Source organism: Thunnus maccoyii, chromosome 12, assembly GCF_910596095.1.
Source record: "Thunnus maccoyii chromosome 12, fThuMac1.1, whole genome shotgun sequence".
Lineage (NCBI taxonomy): Eukaryota > Metazoa > Chordata > Actinopteri > Scombriformes > Scombridae > Thunnus > Thunnus maccoyii.
The window spans coordinates 31,689,114-31,715,557 of record NC_056544.1 but is presented as its reverse complement, the minus strand read 5'-3'; the positions used below and the strand labels follow the sequence as shown (position 1 = coordinate 31,715,557).

General features: G+C 43.1%; 1 protein-coding gene across 4 annotated transcripts in view; it reads right to left on the bottom strand.

Moving 5' to 3' along the window:
• Positions 1-359: 359 nt before the first annotated feature.
• The window catches only part of rasal2 (RAS protein activator like 2), a 93,162-nt gene continuing 67,077 nt past the window's right edge, over positions 360-26,444 (bottom strand). For 3 of the 4 annotated variants that reach the window (XM_042427746.1, XM_042427744.1, XM_042427747.1), the window contains 14 exons: positions 25,465-25,577; positions 18,889-19,042; positions 18,665-18,763; positions 15,657-16,211; positions 14,368-14,512; positions 13,028-13,172; positions 11,010-11,249; positions 9,879-10,080; positions 7,521-7,723; positions 6,244-7,213; positions 5,930-6,097; positions 4,404-4,606; positions 4,221-4,308; positions 360-851 (listed from right to left, as the gene is read on the bottom strand). In XM_042427746.1, the coding sequence (XP_042283680.1) occupies positions 684-851; positions 4,221-4,308; positions 4,404-4,606; positions 5,930-6,097; positions 6,244-7,213; positions 7,521-7,723; positions 9,879-10,080; positions 11,010-11,249; positions 13,028-13,172; positions 14,368-14,512; positions 15,657-16,211; positions 18,665-18,763; positions 18,889-19,042; positions 25,465-25,577 (3,453 nt within the window). In that variant the 3' untranslated portion in view covers positions 360-683. The remainder of the gene's footprint in view (positions 852-4,220; positions 4,309-4,403; positions 4,607-5,929; positions 6,098-6,243; positions 7,214-7,520; positions 7,724-9,878; positions 10,081-11,009; positions 11,250-13,027; positions 13,173-14,367; positions 14,513-15,656; positions 16,212-18,664; positions 18,764-18,888; positions 19,043-25,464; positions 25,578-26,444) is intronic. The other variant, XM_042427745.1, reaches the window with a different exon arrangement.

The window sequence follows — 26,444 nt, the reverse complement described above, 5'->3', positions numbered from 1 at the left end:
AAAAAGATACAGTACTCTTAGTGCAGAATTGCTCCTATCAGAATGTCATGCATCTCTTTATTAGATTATAATTACTGATGAATGAACAATGTAAGAATCATTTCAATGTTGTAGCTGGTTAAGTTTATTGTAACTGTAAGGAAAGATAAACCATATTCAAACATGTCAGACTTTTATAGGCAGCTTTTATTCTCATATGTGACAGCAGACTGCAGGAGTCTGTTCAGTAGATCAGCAACAGGAAGTGGAGGAATAAATTAAAACCCCAAAAAACAAACTCATCAGGTAAAAACTGCTCCACTCTAAAAAAAAAAAAACAAAAAAAACAAAAAACAAACAAACAAAATAACAGTAAAACAACAACAACAAGAGCAAAAAAAAAAGCAGAAGATTCAAATAAAAACCATAAAAAAGTCAGTTAGAAAACTGAGTGCGTTCATTGTTCAGTTTCTGTTTTTGGTTTGTTTCTTCCTCACTGTGCTTCTGAGACGCAACACACACACACACACACACACACACACACACACACACACACACACACACACACTCTCTCTCTATCTCTCTCTGTACACTGAACAGATCAATCCTTCAGTATTTACACTCGTATTTATAGATTCTCATGTGCGAGGGGGGGGGGGGGTCAGGTACATTAAGCCCCGCCCCCCTCGGTCCTCGTAGACCAATCAGCAGCTGCTGTTCTTGAACTCTCCGTTCTCAGTGATGGACAGTTTGGTGGGGTTGGTGGGCGACAGGCCGTTGCGGAGGTTCGGCGTGCTATAACGCTCCTTCACCTGCGTCAGCGCCGCCATCAGCCGGGAGTTCGCCGCGTCCAGGGAGCCGATCCGCTTCTCCTGATTGGATAAAGACAAGGGGGAGGGGGGGGCGGGACAGGACGTCAGACTGACAGGTATGAAGTGAAACGAGGTAACGATCCAACTGTCGGGTTAAAACCACGTCACAGCATGAAGCCATGAAGCCTCCGTAACGTGATGAATGAAAAACCAAATCCCTTCAACGAGCCTTAAAACTACAGCAGAGACCCTTCATTAATGTCAAACACTAATATAATACACACTCAGTTAAACTGCACATATATGGGCTCATTTTATTTGACGTAAAAACTCCTTCAAGTTCATTAAATAGCGTTAAATTGAGAATTTAAGAACTTTTCAAGGTATAAATTAAAGGATGATTCACTTTATTTCAGGTTTTTATAAGTTTAAGGGATCTTAGTTACATTAAGGCTTTGATATTTTAAATGTTTCTTATTCAGAACTCAGTTGTTTACTGAGATTTAGGTCTAAATGAATGGATTGGAATATATTTAAGGGTTTTTAAGAGATAAAATGTTCATAAAATGATGTCGTGGAGATTTAAAGATGAATTCACAGGGAGCAGGTTTCACACTGAGTGAATATTCACTCAACATAAAGTTATATAAACGTTCTCTTTTGTCCGTTTATGATTTATCTACGAGGGTTTCTGAACCTGCTGAGTTTCAAGGTTGAAACCTTGAAGCTTCGTCTTTGTAAACGTTTAACACAAGAAGAAGAAGAAGTCTGACACTCACAGCTGAAAACAACATGAGAGTAAAAATATCCTTTAAAAATAACAAGAGGACTTCATTTTTTCAATTAAGCTGTTTATAAAAGGATTATAATACATTAAAGTTTGGTAAAATGTACTAAAAAGAATTCAACTGAAACAACTGAGGAAAGTTTTACTGAAGAGTTTAAAGTTCTGGTTTAAATTACGGCTCTGAAATATTTTCAGCTGCAAATTAAAGATATTTGAAGTATTATTCAGTATTCAGGTGTTTAACAGGTTTACCCAGATAATAATGAATCAATACATGAACAGATGATATAACGTATTATAGGGTTTTAACAGGGTTTCTGCTTAGAATGAAGGAAGCTGTAAAAACTTTTTTTAAATTAAGATGCCAATTCAGGGGTTAATTACTGGATTATATATATATTGGATTGGATTATATTATATTATGTTTTTTTAAGATTATTTCAACAATTTAAATGCTGAAAACTCTTAAAATTGACCAAACTTGAAAGCCATTCTTGTGTCTGGTAAGGTTCAGGACTGGTTTTCATGTTATTTAATTCTTTCAACGGTGCGTTTAAAACCCTTTAACTGCATCATGATGAATGTTTAACTGAATGCAAATAAAAATCAGGGATTTAGTGTCACAGAGAGTCAGATGAAGTAGTTGTGAAGCAGTTTTAACCCGACAACAGAAAACAAAGTGAAAAACCTTCGTAGGAAGTTTGAGGGCAGCAGCCGAAAATATAAAAACAGCCCAAAAAAAAAAAAAACCAAAGAAAGAAATAAAAAGTGAGACTGAAGCTCTACTGCAGATACTCAGCGGGAAGTCAAACTATTATCTGAAGTCTCTAAGTTCACCTGCTTCGTCTCCTCTGACGGTTAAAACCTGTTCAGACCTTCTCCGCTGCTCCTTTTACTGGTCTAAAGAGTGAACTGGAAGCTCTGGTGGTGGTGGTGGTGGTGGTGGTGGGGGGGTGGTGGGGTTGTGGGGGGTGAGGGGAGGGGAGGGGAGGGCGGCAGCCAAACATAAATAAAACCAGCTCAGAGCGCAACACACCAACACACCACGTCTTCAGCACCTGCTGCTGCTGAATTTCAGAGTTTAACAAACCGACACGACCGACTTCGGCCGATCGACGCCTGAAACCGCGACCGGAAACTCGCTGCAGGTACAGACGAGTCTGCTGGGAACGTAACGACGTAAACAAAGTCAGAAAACAGGATGAGGGGAGTCGTGACATGCAGGAAAAATGAGAGAATTTAATGTGAAAGTAAGCAGTTAACATCAGTTTCCTGAAACTGTTTGTCAGAATAATGCATAATGAAAATAATAACAGTCCTCAAACACCATTAAAATTAAGGTTTTTTTCTCTCAATGGAATTTAGTCCAGTTTTAAATCTCCATTAAATCCTCATGTTTCATTCTGAGCGGCGTGCTGACGGAGCAACCTGCCCACACGGGGTCGACGGCGAGCCGCTGGCCTCTGTTAGCTTTTGTTAGCTTGGTGCTAATCTCAGAACCCATCAGCTAGTTTATGATGACAGTTTAGCCTCCGGGGTTCTGGCAGATATCTGGATATCCGGGCTAAGACTCATTGTTTACAGTCCGACACTCTGTGTTCAGCAGCTAGTCTACAGCTAACTGTTAGCAGGTCGTGTTCAGCGGCTAGTCTACAGCTAACTGTTAGCAGGTAGTGTTCAGCGGCTAGTCTACAGCTAACTGTTAGCAGGTAGTGTTCAGCGGCTAGTCTACAGCTAACTGTTAGCAGGTAGTGTTCAGCGGCTAGTCTACAGCTAACTGTTAGCAGGTAGTGTTCAGCGGCTAGTCTACAGCTAACTGTTAGCAGGTAGTCTACAGCTAACTGTTAGCAGGTCGTGTTCAGCAGCTAGTCTACAGCTAACTGTTAGCAGGTCGTGTTCAGCGGCTAGTCTACAGCTAACTGTTAGCAGGTCGTGTTCAGCAGCTAGTCTACAGCTAACTGTTAGCAGCTAGTCTACAGCTAACTGTTAGCAGGTAGTGTTCAGCAGCTTTTTACAGCTTTTACTCTGAAAACGACGCTATGAGACGCTGAGAGTGAAGCAGAACAGCCGGACAGATAAACAATCAGCTGAAACTCACTATAGAGCTGCAGAGTCTCTGATGACTCTCACATACAGTATTATTATTATTATTATTATTATTATTATTATTATTATTATTATTATTATTGTTATTATGGGTATATTGATTACAGCAGTGACATCATGTGACCAGACGTCTCTGCTGGTTGACTTCTGGTCACTATTGAGGCCGAGCAGGTGTGTTGGTGTGTTGTTGCTGTTTGTGGTGTTTTTCTAAAAACAGCGTGGAGGGGGGGGAGGGGGAGGGGGAGGGGGCGGGGCCACAGTTACTTGCCTGATTGGTTTATTTGACATCCGTTACTGACCTGAAATCAGTGAAGAGACGATGAGAAGCAGAACGCTGCTTTTAAAAAAGATTTAAGTGGCACAAAACTTTCTGAGAGAGCTGCGGGGCGAACGTTAGCGCCGCCGCTCGGTAAGAACATGGCGGCTGTTGTCGTCCTCGCTGATGTTTCAGAGAGAAACAGTCTTCTACTGCTGCTGTTACAGGAGTTAAGTTACTGTGGGGTTACAGGTGCAGGAGCAGGTGTGTCTGTCTGTACCTGAGCGTCAATGATCTTCTGTTTGGCTTCGATCACCGCCTGCATCTCTGCGTGGTCCCGCTTTAACTCCTCCTCCACCGCCATCAGCCTGCACACACACACACACACACAAATTACATCACCTAGGCAACGTCATTTATTGATCCAGATAAAACAGCAGCTCCAGGTGTGTTCAGTCCGTACCTGCAGATGATGCTCTTCATCTGGCTGTCCTTCTCCTCCTGCTGCCGTCTCAGTCGCTCCTCGCTGTCCTCCAGACGGGATTTATACTCCAGCAGCAGCTTCTGCATCTGCTGCTCCTGAGCCAGCAGCCGCCGCTCGTACTCCTCCAGCCGCCTCCCCGACACCCGCAGACGCTCCTTCAGCCGCGAGATCTCCAGCTCGTACTGCAGCCAGAGGAGGACGAGGAGGTTATTCATATTTCTAATCACGCGAGCTATCAATATTCACGTGCTGCTTCCCTCCAAACTTCCTCCTCTAAACAGCTAAATGTGACTCCAGAACACGATTTGTTTACAGGCAGCTGACGACGATCACTAGTGTCTCATAAAAACAAAACTGTCAATAAATGTTCAAATGATCCAATATTTCAGCAAAAAATCAAAGATTAGAGAAAAAGTCCAAAAACTGAAAACAGATTTGTGTATCAGAACTTTGTTTTTTCTTCTTTCCTCTCCCATTAATCATCTCACCACCCCTCAGATTTATCTGCTGACCCTTTGGAGGGACCCGACCCCTAGGTTGGGAACCACTGGACTAAACTAGCTAACTGTATATAAAGTAGTGTAAACTAGCTCCACCTCCAGCAGCTACAACAGTAACATGCTGCTCTAACACTGATGCTTCACTATTAATAATCTAATGATGTCATATATAATAATATATCAGTCAGAGGGACCAAACCACTACTTTTACTGCAATACTTTAACTACATCAAGCTCATAATACTTATGTACTTTTACTGCAATACTTTAACTACATCAAGCTCATAATACTTATGTACTTTTACTGCAATACTTTAACTACATCAAGCTCATAATACTTATATACTTTTACTGCAATACTTTAACTACATCAAGCTCATAATACTTATGTACTTTTACTGCAATACTTTAACTACATCAAGCTCATAATACTTATGTACTTTTACTGCAATACTTTAACTACATCAAGCTCATAATACTTATATACTTTTACTGCAATACTTTAACTACATCAAGCTCATAATACTTATGTACTTTTACTGCAATACTTTAACTACATCAAGCTCATAATACTTATGTACTTTTACTGCAATACTTTAACTACATCAAGCTCATAATACTTATGTACTTTTACTGCAATACTTTAACTACATCAAGCTCATAATACTTATATACTTTTACTGCAATACTTTAACTACATCAAGCTCATAATACTTATGTACTTTTACTGTAGGAGGATTTTTCATGCAGGACTTTTACTTGTAATGGAGTATTTTTACGTTGCTGTATTTGTACTTTTACTGCAGTAATGGATCTCAGTATTTCTGCTGGTTCTGATGTTTTGACTGAAACTGCTTCCTGGAGTCTCTCATGTAGTTTCTAGAAGTAGAAAGTCGACCTTCGGACAGGAAGTTTAACAGTTTTTATACCTTCTATGGTCTGAATTTAAAGACCTTCAGATACTTTGCATCATCGCAGCTTCAGTCTGTCCAGGTGATGTTTTACCTTCTCAGTGTTTCGTCCTTCCTCTCTGCTCCTCTCTCCTCCTCCTCCTCCTCCTCCTCCTCCTCCCTCCTCCTCCTTCTCGTCGTATTGGCCGTTGTTGAGCACCCAGGCTGCCGTCCTCTCCACCGGAGACATCGCCACCGCCACCGCCTCCACCGGAGACGCCACCTGCACACACACACACACACACACCAGTGACATCATGAACACACCTGTAACACTGCAGCCACTGAGACAACTTCCTGTTCAGTTTAGTGTCATTATTTCAGTTTTACATCGTGACTTCCTGTAGTGATGACGTCATGCTGCAGTACCTGCGGCAGCGGCGGCGGCTGCTTGGCGGCAGTCCTCGTGGGCGGAGCCACGTTCTCCACAGACTGTTGGCGGTTGGCGTGGCTGGTGGTGGGCGTCGGCTCGGTGTTGGCGCTGCTGCTGCTGCGGAGCGAGGCGCTGTGCGGGGCCGAGCGCGGCGTCCTGGCTCCGCCCCCTCCCCGGCTCTGCTGCTCCACCTTGACGATGTGGGCGGTGCCCGCCGTCGTGCTCTGTCGGGGGATGGCGACCGCCGTCGCGGCGCCGGGCGGGAGGTCGGGTGGAGCGTGGCGGCGCGGCGTCGAACACTCCTCGCTCTGCGTGCTCCGTCTGCTGCCGAACTCGTCCAGGCTGCTGTTGGACGCCACGCGACCTTTGCCGCCCACCTGGCTGCCGAAGTCGTCGGAGTTGCTGTGGCTGTTGTGGGAGCTCTCGGTGCTCAGGTTCTCCGAGCTGGAGTCCTGCCGCAGCGAGTGGGCGGAGCGTGTGGACAGGCTGTGGGCGGGGTTACTCAGGTGGTAGACGGGGTTCTGGAAGGACAGCGGCTGCAGGCTGCGCTGCTGGCTGAGCGACGGGTGCAGCGGCCGCCTCACCTGCGGCGCGCTCTGCGGCTGACCGTCTCTGGCCGCGGCTTTGCTCTGGTGCGGCGCCGGCTGGGGGGTGAGAGGGTTGGAGTGCGGGTAGTTGTGCGGGGGCGGGGCGTGTCCGATGGAGGCCTGGGAGCCGACCCTGCTGAGGCGGGGAGGGGCCTCGTGGTGCGGCGGCGGCCCCGCAGGGCCGTGCAGGTTCTGAGCGTCCTGCAGGTCGACCAGAGAGATGCTGCGTCCGTTGGGAAGCAGGTTGTCTCGCTCCTCCTGGTCCGAGAAGCTGGTGTGGGTGGAGGGATGCTGCTGAGCCAGCAGGGGGCGCTGACCCCGCACGTAATCCTCCATCAGCTCGCTCCCCGGAGACTGCAGGCTGCGGACTTTGCTGTGGCTGCAGGAAGTGACGCGTTCACAGGAAGAAATATTTTCACTTCACAATGAAAATCAGTCAGAAACAAACTGTCGTCACGGTGATCATGTGATTATAAGTTATTGGTTGTTGCTTAATAATGAAGTTTAAACAGTCGTCACCATGAAACACTGATGAACGTTAGAACCTGATCAATAAACTGATTGATTATAATAAAATGGGCTCAAACATGCAAGCTCTGATCATGTGAGCAGCTTCTTCTTCTTCTCTTCATTTATATTGATTTGTTACAGATGTTCATGTTCAGATCTGACAGCTGATTGGTTACCTGTCGGCGGGGTCCTCAAAGATTCGCTGTAACCCGGACGACAGGCTGCCACTGATGTTGTGGGCGGAGCTGTGGTGGTCCTGGAAACGCCGCAGCTGCTGCTGGACGGGCGTGGGAGTGGCCAGACAGCGAGTGATGTCTCCCAGAATCCTCGGCAGCGGGCCGAGCTTTGCTACGGTGGCCTGCAGGAAGGAATTTTCACCCTGGAGTCGCCGTGTGTGTGTGTGTGTGTGTGTGTTCGTGTGTGTGGATGGTTTGAATGGGAGCACCAGGATGCAGTGGTGGTGGTGGTGGTGGTGGGGGAGCGAAACCAACATGGCGGCAACAGAGAGAGAGTCGGCCAGACAGGAAGTGAACAGAAGGAAGAGGAAGAGGAAGAGGAGGGGAAGGGGGGGGGGAGGAAAAAAACATGAGGGAAACTTAATGGAAACAAAAATCAAACCAATGAGAACAACATGCTTCTACTGAACAGAACCAATCAGACACAGCATGCTCAAACAGGTGAGACAGGTGAGACACACCACAGCCGGGGGGAGGGGGGGGGGGCGTCCAGGCGGGGGGGGGGGGGGGGGCGTCCAGGCAGGGGGGGGAGGGGGGGGGCTGCGGGGGTTCAAGGCCATGCTGTGAAGTTCAGCCAGGCAGCGTTAATGTGGTTAAATGACCTGATGTGACCTCTGCTCCTGATGTTCATTCATGTTACATCATCAAATATTGACATCACACACACACACACACACCTGCCACTCACTGATCAATAACCAAACACATGAGTTACTGGTTGCTATGGTAATAAGGGACAGCTCTTTCCTTCTGATTGTAGTTAATCTGCCAGTGTCTGATCACACTAACGAAGGTTTTACTGCTTCACTTATTTTTTTTTATCATCGATCACATTGTTGATTAATGTATTAATCATTTAGTCAATAAAACAGGAGAAAACAGTGAAAAATGTGAAAAAACCCTCATCCTACAGCCCGAGTCCTCGTCCCTACCAAACCTGGTTCCACCTGGTTCAGTTTCTACCAGACTCAGACCGTCGAATCATCAGGATCAGCAGCAGGAAGTAAAACCTCGTTAATATTCAGTGAACTCTTCCTCCTCCTGTCTGTATTTGGCCCTTTATAGATAAACATAGTCCACCGCCTGATCATCCACAAGATGTTAAGCTTAAAATGTCTCTTTTTAATGTAAAATCACTCACTAACTATGATTACTGAGACCTGGTTGTTAACTCTGCAGGTCTTATCGAAGCTTCCCCCCCGATTTTAGTTTCATTTAATCTCCAGAGACAATCGAGTGGGTGGTGTTGATATTATTTTTTCAAGATAATTAACTTTGCCCCGAGGTTCATCTCGGTCTTTTCTCCTCCTTTGAATATGCAGCTGTATCACTGCCATGATTTTTATCCCATATTAGACCAATTCTGATGATTTGAACTTAAACGTAGATCAACACAAAGACTCAACAGCCCTTCAGTTTTAAATCTCATTAAATAAATCTGATTAACTTTTATTTAACATGTTGAAAGACCAACGATGACGACTACATCCTTGACTCAGTTTATCAAAGAGTACTGCAATACTTTACTACATCAAGCTCATAATACTTATGTACTTTTACTGCAATACTTTACTACATCAAGCTCATAATACTTATGTACTTTTACTGCAATACTTTAACTACATCAAGCTCATAATACTTATGTACTTTTACTGCAATACTTTACTACATCAAGCTCATAATACTTATGTACTTTTACTGCAATACTTTACTACATCAAGCTCATAATACTTATGTACTTTTACTGCAATACTTTACTACATCAAACTCATAATACTTATGTACTTTTACTGCAATACTTTACTACATCAAGCTCATAATACTTATGTACTTTTACTGCAATACTTTACTACATCAAGCTCATAATACTTATGTACTTTTACTGCAATACTTTAACTACATCAAGCTCATAATACTTATGTACTTTTACTGCAATACTTTAACTACATCAAGCTCATAATACTTATGTACTTTTACTGCAATACTTTACTACATCAAGCTCATAATATTTATGTACTTTTACTGCAATACTTTAACTACATCAAGCTCATAATACTTATGTACTTTTACTGCAATACTTTAACTACATCAAGCTCATAATACTTATGTACTTTTACTTTGTAGGATTTTTCATGCTGGACTTTTACTTGTAATATTGCTGTATTGGTACTTTTACTTAAGTAAAGGATCTGAATTCTTCTTCTACTGCTGTTAAGTCTCACACACACACACACACACACACACACACACACACACACACACACACACACACACACACACACACACACACACACGCACCTTGTCGAGCTGGGAGACGACCTCCCACAGCAGAGCGTGGAGGACCGACAGCTCTCTGCCGAGGTCGATGTAACCCTCGAAGCCCGGCGTGTTGGACAGAGTCTCCGGGTTGGAGATCTCCGACAGGAAACGCATCATCCCCGCCCACTCGTGCTCCAGGAAGTCGTTCATGAAGGCCATGTACTCCTCCTTGTTTCCAAACCTGCAGAGGAGACGCAAATATAGCTGAATGTTTCTGATTTTTTCACCTTTTACGCTTTGATAAAAAGTTTGATAAACATGTGGAAGATGCACCATAAATCCATCCAATCACAGACACGGAGGGAAAAATCAGATTTATTTCTTTATTTCACCCGCAGTGAAAAGTAAGACGTTACCTAGACGACAGATATGTTGGAGAGAATGGATCGTTTGATTGTAGATCACTCACAGATTTGTCAGAAAATAACTGTGTTTTGGGAAATTATATGTAAAATGTAAAAACAAATAGCAGGACTTTAGGTCCCTGTGAGCTGTTTGATACAGGAAGTGACAGATATTTGGTTAAATACTGTTAATAGTGAGTAAAAAAATGTGGTCACAAGGAACCAGGAGAAGGTGACACATCGTTCAGTGTTGCACATCTTCTACCAATAAAGGATTTAAGCAGAAAGCTTCTCTCATCTCAACATGAATATATTTATGTGAAAATGTATCAGTGTGAAGGTAGTCTGGGTTTATGTTCATCCAGCCATCTGCAGAGTTTATTCATCTATTTGATGTTGTTTATTTGACCTCCAGCAGGCTCTTTACTGTTATATTTGCTGTTAGTGTAACTGACAAGTCAACTTTTCAACTGTAAAATGTTTTGCACAGTAAATATTTTTGTCACAATTAAAAATCCTTTAAAAAAAAGTTTGTTGTGTTTATGTTTCCCCCAAAAATGAACATCAGCCAATGTTTAGTTATAAATATCAGAATCAAAAACATCAGTTGGACTCTAGCAAGCAGTTTTTAGTAACTGGTACGAAAAGTCACTTTGCTTTGATTTCTGAACTCTGACAAACCGAAACACTTTCATCTCTTCTCAAAATAAAACAAAGCAAAGATTGACGCAGTTTCTCGTCCGCTGTTGACCTCACAGCTACGTACTTGGTGAAGTTGGCGAGGTTCTGGATGACTTTGGCGATGAGGGTGAGCGTCCGGGACGTCCGGTCGTCCGGATATTCCTGCATCAGGTTGAAGAGCGACGGCGACATGATGGCGGGGCAGAGGAAGCGCAGGAACAGAGAGGCGCTGATCAGACGCTTGCTGATGTCCTGCTGGTGGCCGCGAGCGACGCACTGCTGCTTCCACGATGCAAACACTTCCTTCAGCTCCCGAGGAAACACACTGCACACACACACACACACACACACACACACACACACACACACACACACACACACACACACAGAGGGAGGATGTCAGCGGTTACTGCAGGAAGGAAGGATCAGGTTCCTGCAGCTTCAGAGGAAACACTTATTGACTTTTACAGCCTTTTAAATACATCTGGAAGAAAAGAATAATGTAATTATCACAGAAGATAATCAAGACTTTCCTGTTGCTGGTTCAGGCCTGAAAACAAAACATGGAAACAATGTTTCTTCTGCTTCTGGGATCACATGACAACATGATGATGACAGTTAGCTTGCTGATGAGATAATTAACATGATGATAAACACTCAGCGGTAAATGAAGAAAAACCTGCAGCTTTATAATTTGAATTTATTCAACAGTGAGCCGATTACTGACAGAGACGCTTTACTGCAGCCGATCAACATGTTAACTGAGACGACTCAGATTAAAGGAGAGCGATAAAGGTCAAATAAACAGGTTAAACAGGTTCGTTAGCAGGTTTATTAGCAGGTTTATTAGCATCCTGGAAGCATCAGCTAAACACTGAAGGAAGATGCAACATGTTTGAGTCCTGCAGTCGCATCGTTCTGGCAGCAGGTGGCAGAGTTGTTGTTGTTTCAACATCTGCTGATACGTCAACATTTAAATCATCATTTAAATATCAAAACTCTCAGCTTCAATTTCATCATCATCATCATCATCATCATCATCATCATCATCATCATCATCATCATCAGTTTGCTGTGTGGTTCAGTCAGTGTTTAGATAAAGATTCATATCAATGTTTATTCAGTATTACTGTTTACGGCTTTAATGAACAACATTTCCCATCAGCCCACAGGGCATCCTGATTACACTGTCATTAGAAAAGAGGCCAATACAAGAGAAACAGGAAGGACCAGTTCAGACGGGTGTGAATGTGAGTGTATACTGGGAGTACTGGTGTGAGTGTATACTGGGACTACAGCTGTGGGTGTATACTGGGACTACAGGTGTGAATGTGAGTGTATACTGGGAGTACTGGTGTGAGTGTATACTGGGACTGCAGGTGTGAGTGTATACTGGGACTACAGGTGTGAGTGTATACTGGGACTACAGGTGTGAATGTGAGTGTATACTGGGACTGCAGGTGTGAGCGCATACTGGGACTACAGGTGTGAGTGTATACTGGGACTACAGGTGTGAATATGAGTGCATACTGGGACTGCAGGTGTGAATGTGTACTGGGACTACAGGTGTGAATGTGAGTGTATACTGGGACTACAGGTGTGAGTGTATACTGGGACTACAGGTGTGAATGTGTACTGGGACTACAGGTGTGAATGTGAGTGTGTACTGGGACTACAGGTGTGAGTGTATACTGGGACTACAGGTGTGAATGTGTACTGGGACTACAGGTGTGAATGTGAGTGTATACTGGGACTACAGGTGTGAGTGTATACTGGGACTACAGGTGTGAATGTGTACTGGGACTACAGGTGTGAATGTGTACTGGGACTACAGGTGTGAATGTGAGTAGTGTGTACTGGGACTACAGGTGTGAATGTGAGTGTGTACTGGGACTACAGGTGTGAATGTGAGTGTATACTGGGACTACAGGTGTGAATGTGAGTGTATACTGGGACTACAGGTGTGAGTGTATACTGGGACTACAGGTGTGAATGTGAGTGTATACAGGTGTGAATGTGAGTGTGTACTGGGACTACAGGTGTGAATGTGAGTGTATACTGGGACTACAGGTATGTTGTGAGCTGAGACTGGTGTAATCGTACCAGTAGGAGTTGATGATCTTGCAGAAAGCCAGTTCGCAGCACATCTTCAGGTTACTCTGGTGTTCGGCCAGATCGCCGCTGGAGCATCGACTGGGATCAACCTCACAGTTCTCATCCGACTCGTACAGAGCTTTAATGAACTCACCTGGAGACAGACAGCATCACCGGTTACTCTCTCTCTAAAACAAACATATATTAAATCAACAGCAGACAACCTTCTCATTTGTGTTTATTTAGCTAACACTCACTGGGGGGAACACTTATAGTTTAAAGTCCCAAAATAAACCAATTAAGTCGCTAATCCTAAATAGTTTGACAAAATAATCCCAGCTCATATTGTGGTTTGTAAGAATATTAATCATTGGCTGACTTCCTGTAGTCTCATGAACCCTGAAGCTCTCACCGTCAGCACAGAAACCAGAGTTTTACAGTTTAAACATCGTTAAGTTTTAACGAGTCCTTGTGAGGGTCTGAACCTCAGTCTGACTGTAACTGAAGCTGATGACTGTGTGAACCGTTGATTCAGCAAAACCACGTGAATCACTGACAGCTGGAAATACCAGTCGCTGAATATCTGCAAAAATAATGTTTCTAAAAATAAAAATACCTTTATGAAGCACCACAGGAAGTCGTTCTATCAGAAGTTATTTTCAGGTGGGAACCTATAAATGTGTCACTGAAGGCTAAATTATTTGTGTTTTTGAAGCTTCTTTCCTGCTAATAATAGTTTTAAAGTTATGAAAGCTTTTAACTTCTCCCTCTCAGCTGACGTGATAATTTGGGAAGTTTGGTTTGTAATGACAGCAGGTCTCATGAGTCTGAAACAGACGTGACACATTCAGCAGCGTCTGAACTATTTTAAGCTTCCTGTCTGTCGTCTTATTGAACCTCTGAAATCTTTGGGAAGTAAAAACTGATCAGAAACACTTTGAGGACGACGATGCAGCACATACACACATGTGTGTATGTGTGTGTGTGTACAGATGTATGTGTGTGTGTGTGTGTGTGTGCAGGTGTATGTGCAGGTGTGTGTGTGTGTGTGTGTGTGTGTGTGTGTGTGTGTGTGTGTGTGTGTACAGATGTATATGTGTGTGTGTGTGTGTGTGTGTGTGTAGATGTGTGTGTGTGTGTGTGTGTGTGTGTAGATGTGTGTGTGTGTGTGTGTGTGTAGATGTGTGTGTATACAGATGTATATATGTGTGTGTATGTGTGTGTGTGTGTGTGTGTGTGTGTGTGTGTGTGTGTGTGTATAGATGTGTGTGTATACAGATGTATATATGTGTGTGTGTGTGTGTGTGTGTGTGTGTGTGTGTGTGTGTGTGTGTGTGTGTGTGTCCCACCGAGTGCGTCGTGCAGGTATTTCTGTCCCACCAGCTTCAGATACTCTTCGATGGCTTTGGTGGCGAGCGTGTTCTCCCTGAAGATCAGGACGTCGTGGTCGGCACAGCGGTCGACCTCTGACATCACCAGGTCTGTCAGGAAGTCCTGAACAGGAAGAAGAAGAAGATAAAGTGATGATAAGTGTCTGGACGACATGTCTCAGCCTCTTTGTTCGTATGACATAATGTGACATTTCTTCCAAACTGACCAAACAAATCTTTATCTTTTGATTAAGTAGTTCTAGTTAAAGCTCCAGTTTCACTCAGTGATGCAACGGTGGCCATGAAATCAGCTTTATTATTTATTTAATGCAGTTAATTATTTATTTCATGAACTGAAGAACAAAGTTGTGTCTGAGGAGCGTTTCTGGTTTGAATATTTCTGACAGACTGTTGAGATATTCACCAGAGTCACAAACCTTCATCTCTGTTGTTATCAGTTTGTTTGTGAGCTGATTGGATCATTAATAACTCACCCGTCATTAAAATATGCTTTTAAAAGTTCCTCATCCAGTTTCTCTTAATGTTTTGTGAATGAAGCTCCAGGTGTCCGTATACTTTTGGCCATGGATTGTGATTTTTAGGTTGTAGCTCCATTGTCAGTGTGTATTGTGTATAATCCTGCCTAACAACAATCTTTTATATATAAATTATTCAAAGCGGCTTTTAAACGAACAGTTCGACATTTTTTTGAAATATGCTTATTTGCTTTCTTGCTGTAGTGAGACGAGAAGATCGATACCTCTCTCATACCGGTACATTTAATATGAAGCAGATTTAAACTGATGAGCTCTTTATGCTAAGCTAAGCTAAGCTAAGCTAATCTAAGCTAACTTATCTCGTACAGACTGTCAAACTGCTCCTTTAAATAAACCTGCCCTTTGCTGCATTATTATTATTCATTAAACTATCCAGCATTATATAAATTTAGAATTTAATCTTGAACAGAAGTAAATTTAAGCACATTGTGCTGATAAAACCTCTCTCTCCATCTTCACATTGAAGTGAGAGATCAGTATTATTATTGTACTAATAATAAATCGGAGGCGGTTGTGGCTCAGGAGGTAAAGCGGGTCGTTCGCTAATCAGAAGATCGAGGGTTCGATCCCCGACTCCTCCTGCCTGCAGAAACAGCACTCTGTAAAGCACTTTGGATAAAAGCGCTATACAAGCAGCCATTCACCAGTAATAGTTTCTAGTTCTCTGCCAATAACATTAACATTTCCCAAACCCCTGAATCGACCTCTGACCTTTGCCCTCCCGGTGCTCTGCAGGATGTGGACGAGGGCGCAGGCCATCTCCTCCTTGTTCTTGACGCTGATGACGGGTTCCAGCACCGAGCACAGCATGGTGTAGTTGTTGGTGACGAACTCGGCGAACTCCTTGTACTGCTCCATGGGCAGGATGGAGATGGTCTGGAAGCGGGACTTGATGCGGATCGACGGGCCGCCTCCCTTGGCCTTGCTGGTGGTGGGCGTGCTGACCGGGTACCACTTCTCCACAAACTGCCGGCCCGTCACGCCCGCCACGGGGATGTTGACCAGACCCACGTAGTTGTTCTTGTCCTTCTTCTTCTTCTTGTCCACGTCGCGGTAGATGTGCACGGTGATGCTGTGCATGGCGGGCAGGCTGGAGAAGTCGAAGTACTCGCCCCAGAACAGGCTGTCGTGGCGAGTCTTGCTGGTGGTCCGAGCGTACAGGACGTCGTCCAGACACAGCTCGCAGAAATATTTCTTCTTAGGCGGCAGATCTTTGGCTTCGATGATCCACAGTCGCAGCAGGTTCTCCGCCCGCCGACAGTTGTCCTGGAAACACAAACACCATCATTTTAAATATTATTATTATTACATATAACCAGTTTCACCCAGTGAGGCAGAGACGGACATGAAATCAGCTTTATTTTTTATTTAATGCAGTTGTTAATTATTTAATAACCACTTCATGAACTAAGATTAGATTAGATTAGACTCTGAATGTTACATCAGTGCAGGAAACAAGCAAAAAGAAAAAACTAGGAGCAGAAGTCAGTAAATTATAAACATACTTGTCATGTACACGTGTGACTTGTGGATTGTAAAAATAAAGAAAATATGTGCAGTAAAGGTTCAGGTAGGTGTAGCTGTACTTATACAGCAGTTAAGCAGATCTGATACTTTACTGCTGGACACTGAGGGAGGAAGATATAAAATTATTCCTGAATAGAAACTTGATCTCAGACTCGCTGCTCAAAACAACCACAAACATTAAGGTCCAGTTTACAGCTGGTATTAACATCTGTCTCAGGTGATCCGATCACTAGTGGACAGCAGCTCTAAATACAGGTGTGAACGCACCAAAGACACATTGAGGACGGATTGAGATCCGATCACTCAGACCACATTCGGAGGTGATCTGGACCACATTGAAGGACGCCTACTCAGCTGACGTCCTCTATTTTCTGACAGACTAGACACAAGATCCTCCGTCCAAAACTGTTCAACTGGTTTGATAAACAAGATAAACAAATTATTTAGTTTTTCATGTGAATTAAAAACGTAATCCACCTCCCGTTTTTTCCTGTTTTTCCCGTTTTCCTCTAACTGGTTTCACTCTTCAGATCAACAGTTAGAATAGAAATTAAACAAAAACCAGAAACTAACTTGTTTTTCACTTGTCTGTCTAAAAAACATATTTCAGAAGCTAAACGTTGCTGGAGAGTTTCCTCGACATGATGAGGAAACGCTGCTTCACTCCAACCAGTCTGAACCTGGACTGTGTGTAACAGCTGATCTATCAGATGTGTAGAAGAAGACAGAACATTTATTAACATCAGATCCTGATCCAGATGCCGTCGGCCTGTCGGGCCCGTCCCTCAGAGGAACAAGTGTCTCTAACTTTAAGCTGTGTTGTCAGTAGCGAGGTGTTAGTGGAAACCAGTCTGTCCCAGTTTAGAGTTGGTATGAGGAACATTTAAAGCCAACCTGCTCTGGTTTACATACATTAATACACCACCTCCTTTACTTTTCCTTTCACATGTAAATGCTCCAGTAAAGGTTAAAGCTGCTGATTCCTGCAAGTATTGACTTTATATCTGAACCTCTGATGTTTACAACACATTATGATGAAACTGTTTAAAGCTTTTATTATAATAATGAAAGTTCCTATAAACATTAGAGTCTTCATAACTGTTATCAATCCATCTATAACCTTGTTGTCCTGTTTGTATGATGTCTTTGTCTATTCTGCTGCTCAGCTTTCAGTCCCGTTAAAGGTTTTTCAGGAGTTTTTCCTGATGTGGATCAGAGGTCTACAGACACAGATGTTGTACTGCTGATAAAGCTCCACAAACCTGCAGACTAAAGGTTTTTCTTCCTTTAATTTTCTATTAATAGTACAAAGACATCAGAAATAATTAGAATAAAACTAATAGTTTGTTGGAGCTGTGTATATATTGAAGAATAAAACATGAGAAGCCGCTAATAAAACTCAGTAATCCCACATAAACAGACTAATAGTGAGTTATAACGTCTGCACTGATGAGTGTCTGTGTGATGTGATTTACTATCTGCACTGCAGAGCTTTGATGAAGTGAAGAAGCTTCTCAGACAGAATCTAGCAGCTTCTCGGCCACTTCATCTGTAAAGTATCTGAGTTTTGATTTGTGTTTTACTGAATTAAATCTACTTTTCTTTCAAAACTAAATGTACCAACAAGTCCACAGGAGGCTTGATGCTCTGTTTCCAAACTGTGACACACGTTATGACCTGTTACCTCCATTAAACACGTTAACACGCTGCACACAGTCAGAAACTTATTTACTGATTCATCTTCATCTTTTGTTTTAGGGCATTATTATTAAAACTACCTCACAGCCCGATATACTGTTACACACAACAAACAGATACGTTCAAGAGCAGAACAGCAGCAAGTATTTACATCTATAATCCTCTTCAGAATATACCTGACCTGTACATTCACTGTGGATTAACTGTTACATGAAAGTGGCTCTTATATCGTATAATCAGCTGTACAGACACAATCTAATCTCAGACCTGCTGTAATGACACCAAACTCATTATTCTGATTTACATGTTTATCTGAAATATTTGCTTCAAGTATTCAGTTTTCTCTTGTTGACAAACTGGAGGCAGAGTGGACTTCCTGCTCTGAGAGGCGTGTGAATGAACCTCCCGCCTGCGGAGCTCAAGACGCCGGTCTCAAGATGAACAAAACAAACCAACCTTCAAACCGTCTCTGTGCCGTTTCCTGCGTGTCTCACCTTGTTGGGCTGAATCGTCCTCCTCAGGTTCTCCATCCACTTGTCTCTCTCCGAGGCCGAAGCGCAGCTGAAACACTTGCTGCCGCCTGCGTACGTCACCTGACAGGTGAGAGAGAGAGAGAGAGAGGACGCCATGACACCTGACATCTAACACGCTTCACGAGAAGAAGGCGACGAGGATGACAGATGGACAAACACAGCTGGATCTGGATCTATTTTGTCACCTCGAAGCAGAACTCCTGTCCGAGGATGCTGCTGTGCAGAGGCTTGATGAAGACGTCCTCCTCCATGCTCAGGTCCAGAGCCTCCACCGCGCTGCCGGGGCTCAGCAAAGACTCATGGGAGGTCGACTCCTTCAGCTTGGGAAGCCCGCGCGACCTGGAAGACAAAAGGACAACATAAAAAAAAGTCTAAATGAAAGAAAAGCAGGTTCAGTTCTTCAGCTACGTGAACAGGAAACAAAGCAGCCAGGTGGCGCCGCCGCCGGACGCAACAACACCGGTGTTCAGATTCCACGACGACGCCGAGAGATTCACCGCCGAACAGTGAAGAAGAAGAGCAGCAATACCTACGACAAACAACCACAGAGCCAGGCGAGGGGAGTTCCCCAGAGCATCCTCCTCCTCCTCCTCCTCCTCCTCCTCCTCCTCGACCCCCCTCTGCTCCCACCACGACCCTCCAGCAGACAGCGGGAGCTCTGTCCACCACCAACGCCGCCGAGCAGAGCGTCGCCTCTATGAAGCTTCCCCGTAGTCCGGCAGACTGTAAACAAGGTCTCGGGACGGCCGATCGCATCTGGCCTGTGGGAGCGTTTCCATAGTAACAACCTCTCTCCGGGAGAGCGGGCGCTAGGCAGCGGGGTGTGACGCAGAGACGAGCAAGGCAGGTGTTTAAACTACAGACCGCTCTCAGGAGAGGCAGAGCTGTCGGGTTAATGAGAGGAGATCAAACACAGCGAGTCTTCTTCTCTTTATTATCATCATCATCATCTGCATGTTGGAAACATGATGAGAGATCAAGAGATGTGTGTGTGTGTGTGTGTGTGTGTGTGTGTGTGTGTGTGTGTGTGTGTGTGTGTGTTTAATCCTCCTGCTCTGTCGGATGAGTTACGTAAAGCCGGATTAGTGAGCAGTAGATCAACACTGATGCTGTGAGAACATCGAGCTGGTTTCACATCACAGACATTTATATTTAAAACAATCTGGGTCATAAAGTTCTTCACTCAGACTGGTGACGAGATGTTTCACTCACACACTTGTTTTAAGACAATTATCTCAACCTAAACGGTGTTAAAGCAACTTTTCGGCATGTAATGAGCTCGTGATTTGGATAAATCGTGGCGTTTCCTGTCGCGGCTCATTCAGCGAGGAGCAGAATCAACTAGGAACCGAAACCTCGGAGCCTTTCTGGTTTTCTTGCAGTAAACCGGCGACTCAGCGGTGGATGTTTAGAGACTCGTACAGCTGAAATACATCAAACTGCCTTTAGTTTGATTCAGTCAGAAGAAAACAAGCTGATGTTGTTCAGACAGCAAAGATGATATAATTGACATAATTAAACTGTATTTGATTAGATATTAATAGATTTATTTTATTATTTATTTATTTTCTTTTTTATAGAAGTTTGAGTCCTGATGGTTCTCATGTTCAGCTGAAGCACATTACATATGACTCTTCACTGGTAGCAGTTTAAAAACATTTGCATTATTTTACTCACACACACATTAAACATTGCAGATTGTATCTCAGTCTTTGAGAAAAAGCTGCTGCAGAATCAAACATATTTAGTCACAATAATAAAACATAAAGAAAACACTCAGTGAAATCACGGAGGCCTGAAATATACAACCGATCCAGATAATGTCATAGCGTCTCCACATGACAGATATCTGGTCAGACAGTCTCTCAGTTGGCTTCACTGTCCTCTAGTTTCATTCACATCATAATAATAGAAGAAATGAAATAAAGAATCATTTTCTCAGAAACATGTCTTTGTTTTCATTCATCTGCTGAAGGAGGAAAGTTTCTCTGAGCTCATTAAAAATCTGATTTTAACACCTACGAGCAGGATTTGTGACATCACAACTAGTATGATATGAAACTTGAAGCCTGCAGAGAAGAAACACTGAGACATCTGGTGTCCAGCAGCAAAACTTCATCATAATACAACAATATTTATGGATTTTAAAGTGGTTATTATAGTTTTTTTTGTGTAAAAATCACATTATTGTTCTACGCTGAGTATTTTTATATGTCTTAATACATGAATCTTTAATAAACACACACACACAGTGAGGCAGGAAGAGCTGCATTAAGACGGAAACCTGATCCACTCTGCTGTCAGAGGAAGAGGAGGAGGAAGCACTTACTCTGACCACACACACACACACACACACACACACACACACACACACACACACACACACACACACACACACACACACACACACACACACACACAATCTTAAACCAACAGTCAGGAGTCCAGATGAACATTAAAGCTGTTTTTCTTGCTGTAATCATTCCTCCTGTTCATACTGACCATTAGAAGATCCCTTCATAATGACCTTACAATGGAAGTGATGGAGGATAAAAATGTATTTAAAAGTTTATCTGAAGCTAATATGAAGCTTCAGCGTCCAAATGAGTCAAATCAAGTAGATATCTTTCAACATTCTTTTTGTTACTATACTTCCACCTGCAGCTCAACAGGGAAACACTGTCCGAGGAAACACCAAGAGGGAATTTGATGCTAAAAAGACTGTAAATGTGTCAGATATCCACTTGATATGACTAACTCAGACTGATGAAGCTGAATAGAAGCTTCACACAGACTTTAAATACATTGAAAACACATTTGAAGGATCTTTTAACATCCAGTATGAAGAGGAGGAATGATTACAGACACCTGACTGCTGTTTTAACACACATTGTGAACTTATTAGCAAATGTTAACACACTAAACTAAGATAGTAAACATACCTGTTTAGCATTAGCATATTAGCATTGCCATTGTGAGCATGTTAGCATGCTGATGATAGAGCTGCTAGCATGTAGCAAAAGTTGTAATAAGAAAAGTTTCTTGTTTTTATAAGTTGTACGTTCACTGAAATATCATCATAAATACTTCTTATTATTATAATGAGATACTGATATAACAAGGACGTACATGTTGTCATAACAACAAACATTTCTCTTTTTCATGAGATACTGCTGAAGTTTCTTGATATAATGAGATGAAAGTAAGAAAAGTTGTTTTAATTCGAGTGGACAGAAGTTCATCTGTTTCATCACTGAAGAGAGATTTTCTCTTCTTATAATGGTTTAACACACTGGGAACACTGGGAACTGGTCCTTTAAGATCAGAGTTATAGTGAGGGATCCTGACGGTCAGTCAGATGTTCAGGTCCTCAAGTAGCCAAAAGTATGTGGACGGCTCTGCCCTTAACGTTACTGTACTGGTACAGTTCATTATTCTGCAGCAGTTTTGATGACAGATGAACAGTTCTGGTCTCTTTTCTGCAGCGTCTCTTCTGTTTTACAACATAAACTGAGTCTGAAGCTTTTAGACTTTTTGACATTTTATAAACTGAATAATTCATATTTATTCTGCAGCATATATTGATAGTTTTTCTGTGGAAGAACTCCGTCCATCACTAACTATCAGTGTTGTTCCTGTCCGCTGCTCTGCTGACTGAATGTAAATCCCTGTCAGCCGCGTTCAGACATCTGCTGCTGCTGCTGCGGAGGCTGTTACTGTTGCTCTGAAACGTCTCGGCGTTGTCTCCTCCTTCCTCACTGTGATGACTCCACAGTTTCCTGTCAGGGTGGAAAAGCTTCTGAAACAGCTGGCGTGTTTCCATTAGACATCCTGTTTGTCTGCAGCTCTTCTTCATCCAATATCTCTGCTCGTACTCTTCCTCCTAGAATTACTGATAACTGATCCGCTGGGCGACTGGCTCCAAATATCTCCATGTTGTTGTTGTTTAGTCGACTTGTTTTTATTGAGGAATAGTGAATAAATTCTTCACTAAAAGTCGCCTGTTAGTTTGTCATTTAAAGGGTTTTAATTTGAAGCAGCAGAAACAGGAAGTGTCGGGTTTTCATGACAGCAGAGAAGCTGCTAAAAACACAGCTTTCTCTCTGCTGGCGTCTCATCACGGGTCGGCGTGGCTCAATCGGACCGACCCGGGCTAACGGACGAACCCGAAATGTGTCAAAACCCAGAGAAACTCAGTCAGTCAGTCCTACGACGGGATCCAATCAAACTGCAGCGTTTCCACCACAGCAGAGCAACCAGACACACACACACACACACACACACACACACACACACACACACACACACACACACACACACACACACACACACACAGTCCTACCTGAATCTCAAAGTTTTGGAGAGTTTAGCTATTCGAGCTCTCCGGAGGAGAGAAGATGAACCGTCCATCAGGAGGTGAAGCTCAGACTGACTGAGACAGAGTGTGTGTGTGTGTGTGTGTGTGTGTGTGTGTGTGTGTGTGTGTGTGTGTGTGTAAGAAGCATTATCCTCTCGTCCAGCTGGCTGATATTCTGTTGACAGTAAAGCTGAACACGCTCACACACACAGACGCTGCATCGAGCATCTCTGAAGCAAACGCAGCTTTAACGTTTTTATTACTTTTAATCTTCTCCTCTCAGCATGAACCCGTCAGCTTTGGTCCACTGATCATTTCAATAAAGTTTTAATTCAATTCATATAATAACCGGATCCTCAGAGAGATGCAGCGTTACTGCGTCTCCGTCCAGACTACTGGAGCTACATTAAAGACACATATTCTGCACATTTACAGCTTTATATTTATATTCTGAGGCTCTGCTGGAACATATTTACATGATTTACAGTTAAAACCTCCTTATTGATCTTCTACTGGTGCAGCCGCTCAGCTCAGCCTCTGTCTTGCTTTAAAAAATAATCATTGATTATCAAAATCATTAATTTCCTGTCAATAAACTAACAGGTTCTTTGGCTTTTTGTTTCATCTCAGTATAATATCATCAACTGATTATTGTCATAATGAATTCATTAAATATCAGAAATGGTTAAAAATGTCCATCACACATTCAGACAAACAGTCAAAACCCCAAAAATATTCAGTTGACTTTCACAGAGAGAACCAGCAAATATCCACATCCGAGATACTGGAACCAGTGACATCAAATAAACGGACCAATCGTTGAGGGTTATAGACCCTTCATGAAGCCCTGAGTTCTGACTCGCAGGCAGCGTTTCCAGACCGTGTTTAACATCCGACATCAGAACAGGAAATAAATAACAGAAACCCACTAGAAGCATCATGTCCAGTTTAAATCCCCGTGTAGAGAAGCTGTTTCCTCATCAACACTTTATTACAACCTGCTGAATCAGCTGCAGCTTTCAGATCAGCTGATCAGCTTTAAAATATTGTTTCAAATATTGACGAGGCTCAAACGAAGAAGACGTCTGAACGACAGGCTTCAATAAACATCAGTACAGCTGCAACTCCTCATTATTCTCATGATCAATTCATCTGTTGGTCTATAAAACTATGAAATATGACACTGTTGCTAAAAGATGACTTGTTGCAGCTCTAAAGGTCACAGAGATGTATGATGAAGAGTCACATGTTCCATTAATGACTCTTATTCTCCTGCAACATAAACTAATGAATATAATATATATATTATATATATATCAATATAATAATAATAATATATATCAATCCCATTGATCACTAATGCAGCGCTGCACTCAAAGCTTTAAATGTGTGTGTTTGGTTTCTGGGACTTTTGGTTTTGTCACTTTTTAGGGACTTAATCCTGCAGAGAGGAGAGACGGCCTGCCAGTAAAACCACCTCCCAGTCAGTGCTGGGAAGACTGGGTGGGCTAATGGAAAGGAGGAAGAGGAGGAAGAGGAGGTGAAAACGAGGAGCTGTGAGAGAAAGCTCCAGCCTTCAGTGTAGAGTAGAAACGTCGACTGATGTGAGACAGACGGACGGACGATGAGCTTCATTACAGCAGGAAACAGAACCAGAACAGGAAATTAAGCTAAATATCACGCCGCCGCCGCCGCCATCGCTGCTGCTGCTGCTCAGCGTCACCATGACAACCAAACAACAACAGCTTCTATCACTGCATCATGTGCTTCACTTCCATCAGTCCGCAGTAAACACACATATCTGATCCATCAGGATGATTATTGATGGAAGATGTTTGATATCGCTGCCAATAAAACAGCTGCTGGTTACAAAACTACACGTTTCCTCTGTTTTAATCTGAGGTTTATAATCTGGTTTATAATCTGGTTTATATTTCCATAAATGTTGATTAAATATGTATCAGACACATTGAAACAGCAGCTGTAGCTACTACACTTATTTCTATTGTATTTATTTATCAGATGAAATGATTGATCAGCTGATTGGAGCTTCCTCCCTCACAGAAACATCTTTGATTGAATAAAGACGAACAAACAGACAAGTTTCATTTAGTCATCAAATCACTCACAGAGTTAATTAGTGACGGCTAACGAGCCGCCGCCCGACACGCTGATGTCACTTTATTTTAGCCGATAACGATCCGTCGCAATAAGTCAGAAACAGATGACATCACCTCCTAATAACACCTCCTGTGGTCATGTGACTGACGCTCCACACTGGTCACATGAGGAACCGTTACTTGTCTTATTGTTTATTTCTGTTATTGTCTGTCTAGTAAACAAACGGACCAGACGTTGACGGACAGACAGCAGAACGTCGTCATGGTCATTGGTGAGACGTTACCTGTCGGCGTCGGCGGGCCGCAGCGACGGCAGTCTGAAGCTGGTGTTTCTGTCCAGTTTGGTCTGACTCTTCGTCCTCTTGATGGAGCCTTTGAGACGTTTGCTGAAAAACCCCTGAGAGAGAAAAACGAGAGGATCATCAGTCACACAGTGGAAACATCCATCAGACCGTTAAAGACCCGGAGTCAGAACTTGTTTCCATCAACGTGTTTTTATGGAAACACCTGCTGACTGATCAGCTGACTCGTCTCCAGACAGAATCAAACATGGCCGACACTCGCTGACATGAAACAACAATTACAATTTATTCAACTGAAACACATCCTGAGGCCACCGGTCTGGTTTCCAGTTTGCAACCTTTTCTTCTTCTACTCTGTTTATTACAGCCATGTGTAACTTTAACTGGTTTATTGGCTTCAAACCAGTTGATGGAAATGAGCCTAAGATGCATTTTGTTTTTTGCGACATTTCAAAAGTTTTCTTAAATTCACTTGACATCAGATGGAAACACGACTACGTTTTATATTGTTTGTTGTTGTTTTTGTTTGTTAACTGGTTTTTATCGTCTTGTTTGTGTTCGTACGAGTTGCCGTCGTTGTCGGACCGCTTGTCGAGGTGGTCCGGGACGCGTCTGACCACATGTCTGATGCGTCTCTGACAAGGACGTAACAGAAAAATACGTCATCAGCGCAGGACGTGCTGGTTGTTATGGTGACAGTTGGAAGAGTCCGTACATGTGGATCAGTGATTGGAACATTTGTGTTTTCTTAGTGAGGTCATGCCTTTGATGTTCTAGAGGAAGTGATGTAAGTGGTCAGCTGACACCCTGGAGACGCCTGATAGGTATGACAGGTATGAACTGTCTACAGATCACTGAAACACATTTTAAAACCAAGTGTAACATCTCATCTCATCACCCGACACGTTCAGCTCGTCATTAACCGGCAGAGTGTCGGTTGGTCACGTGACTCCTCTGATACT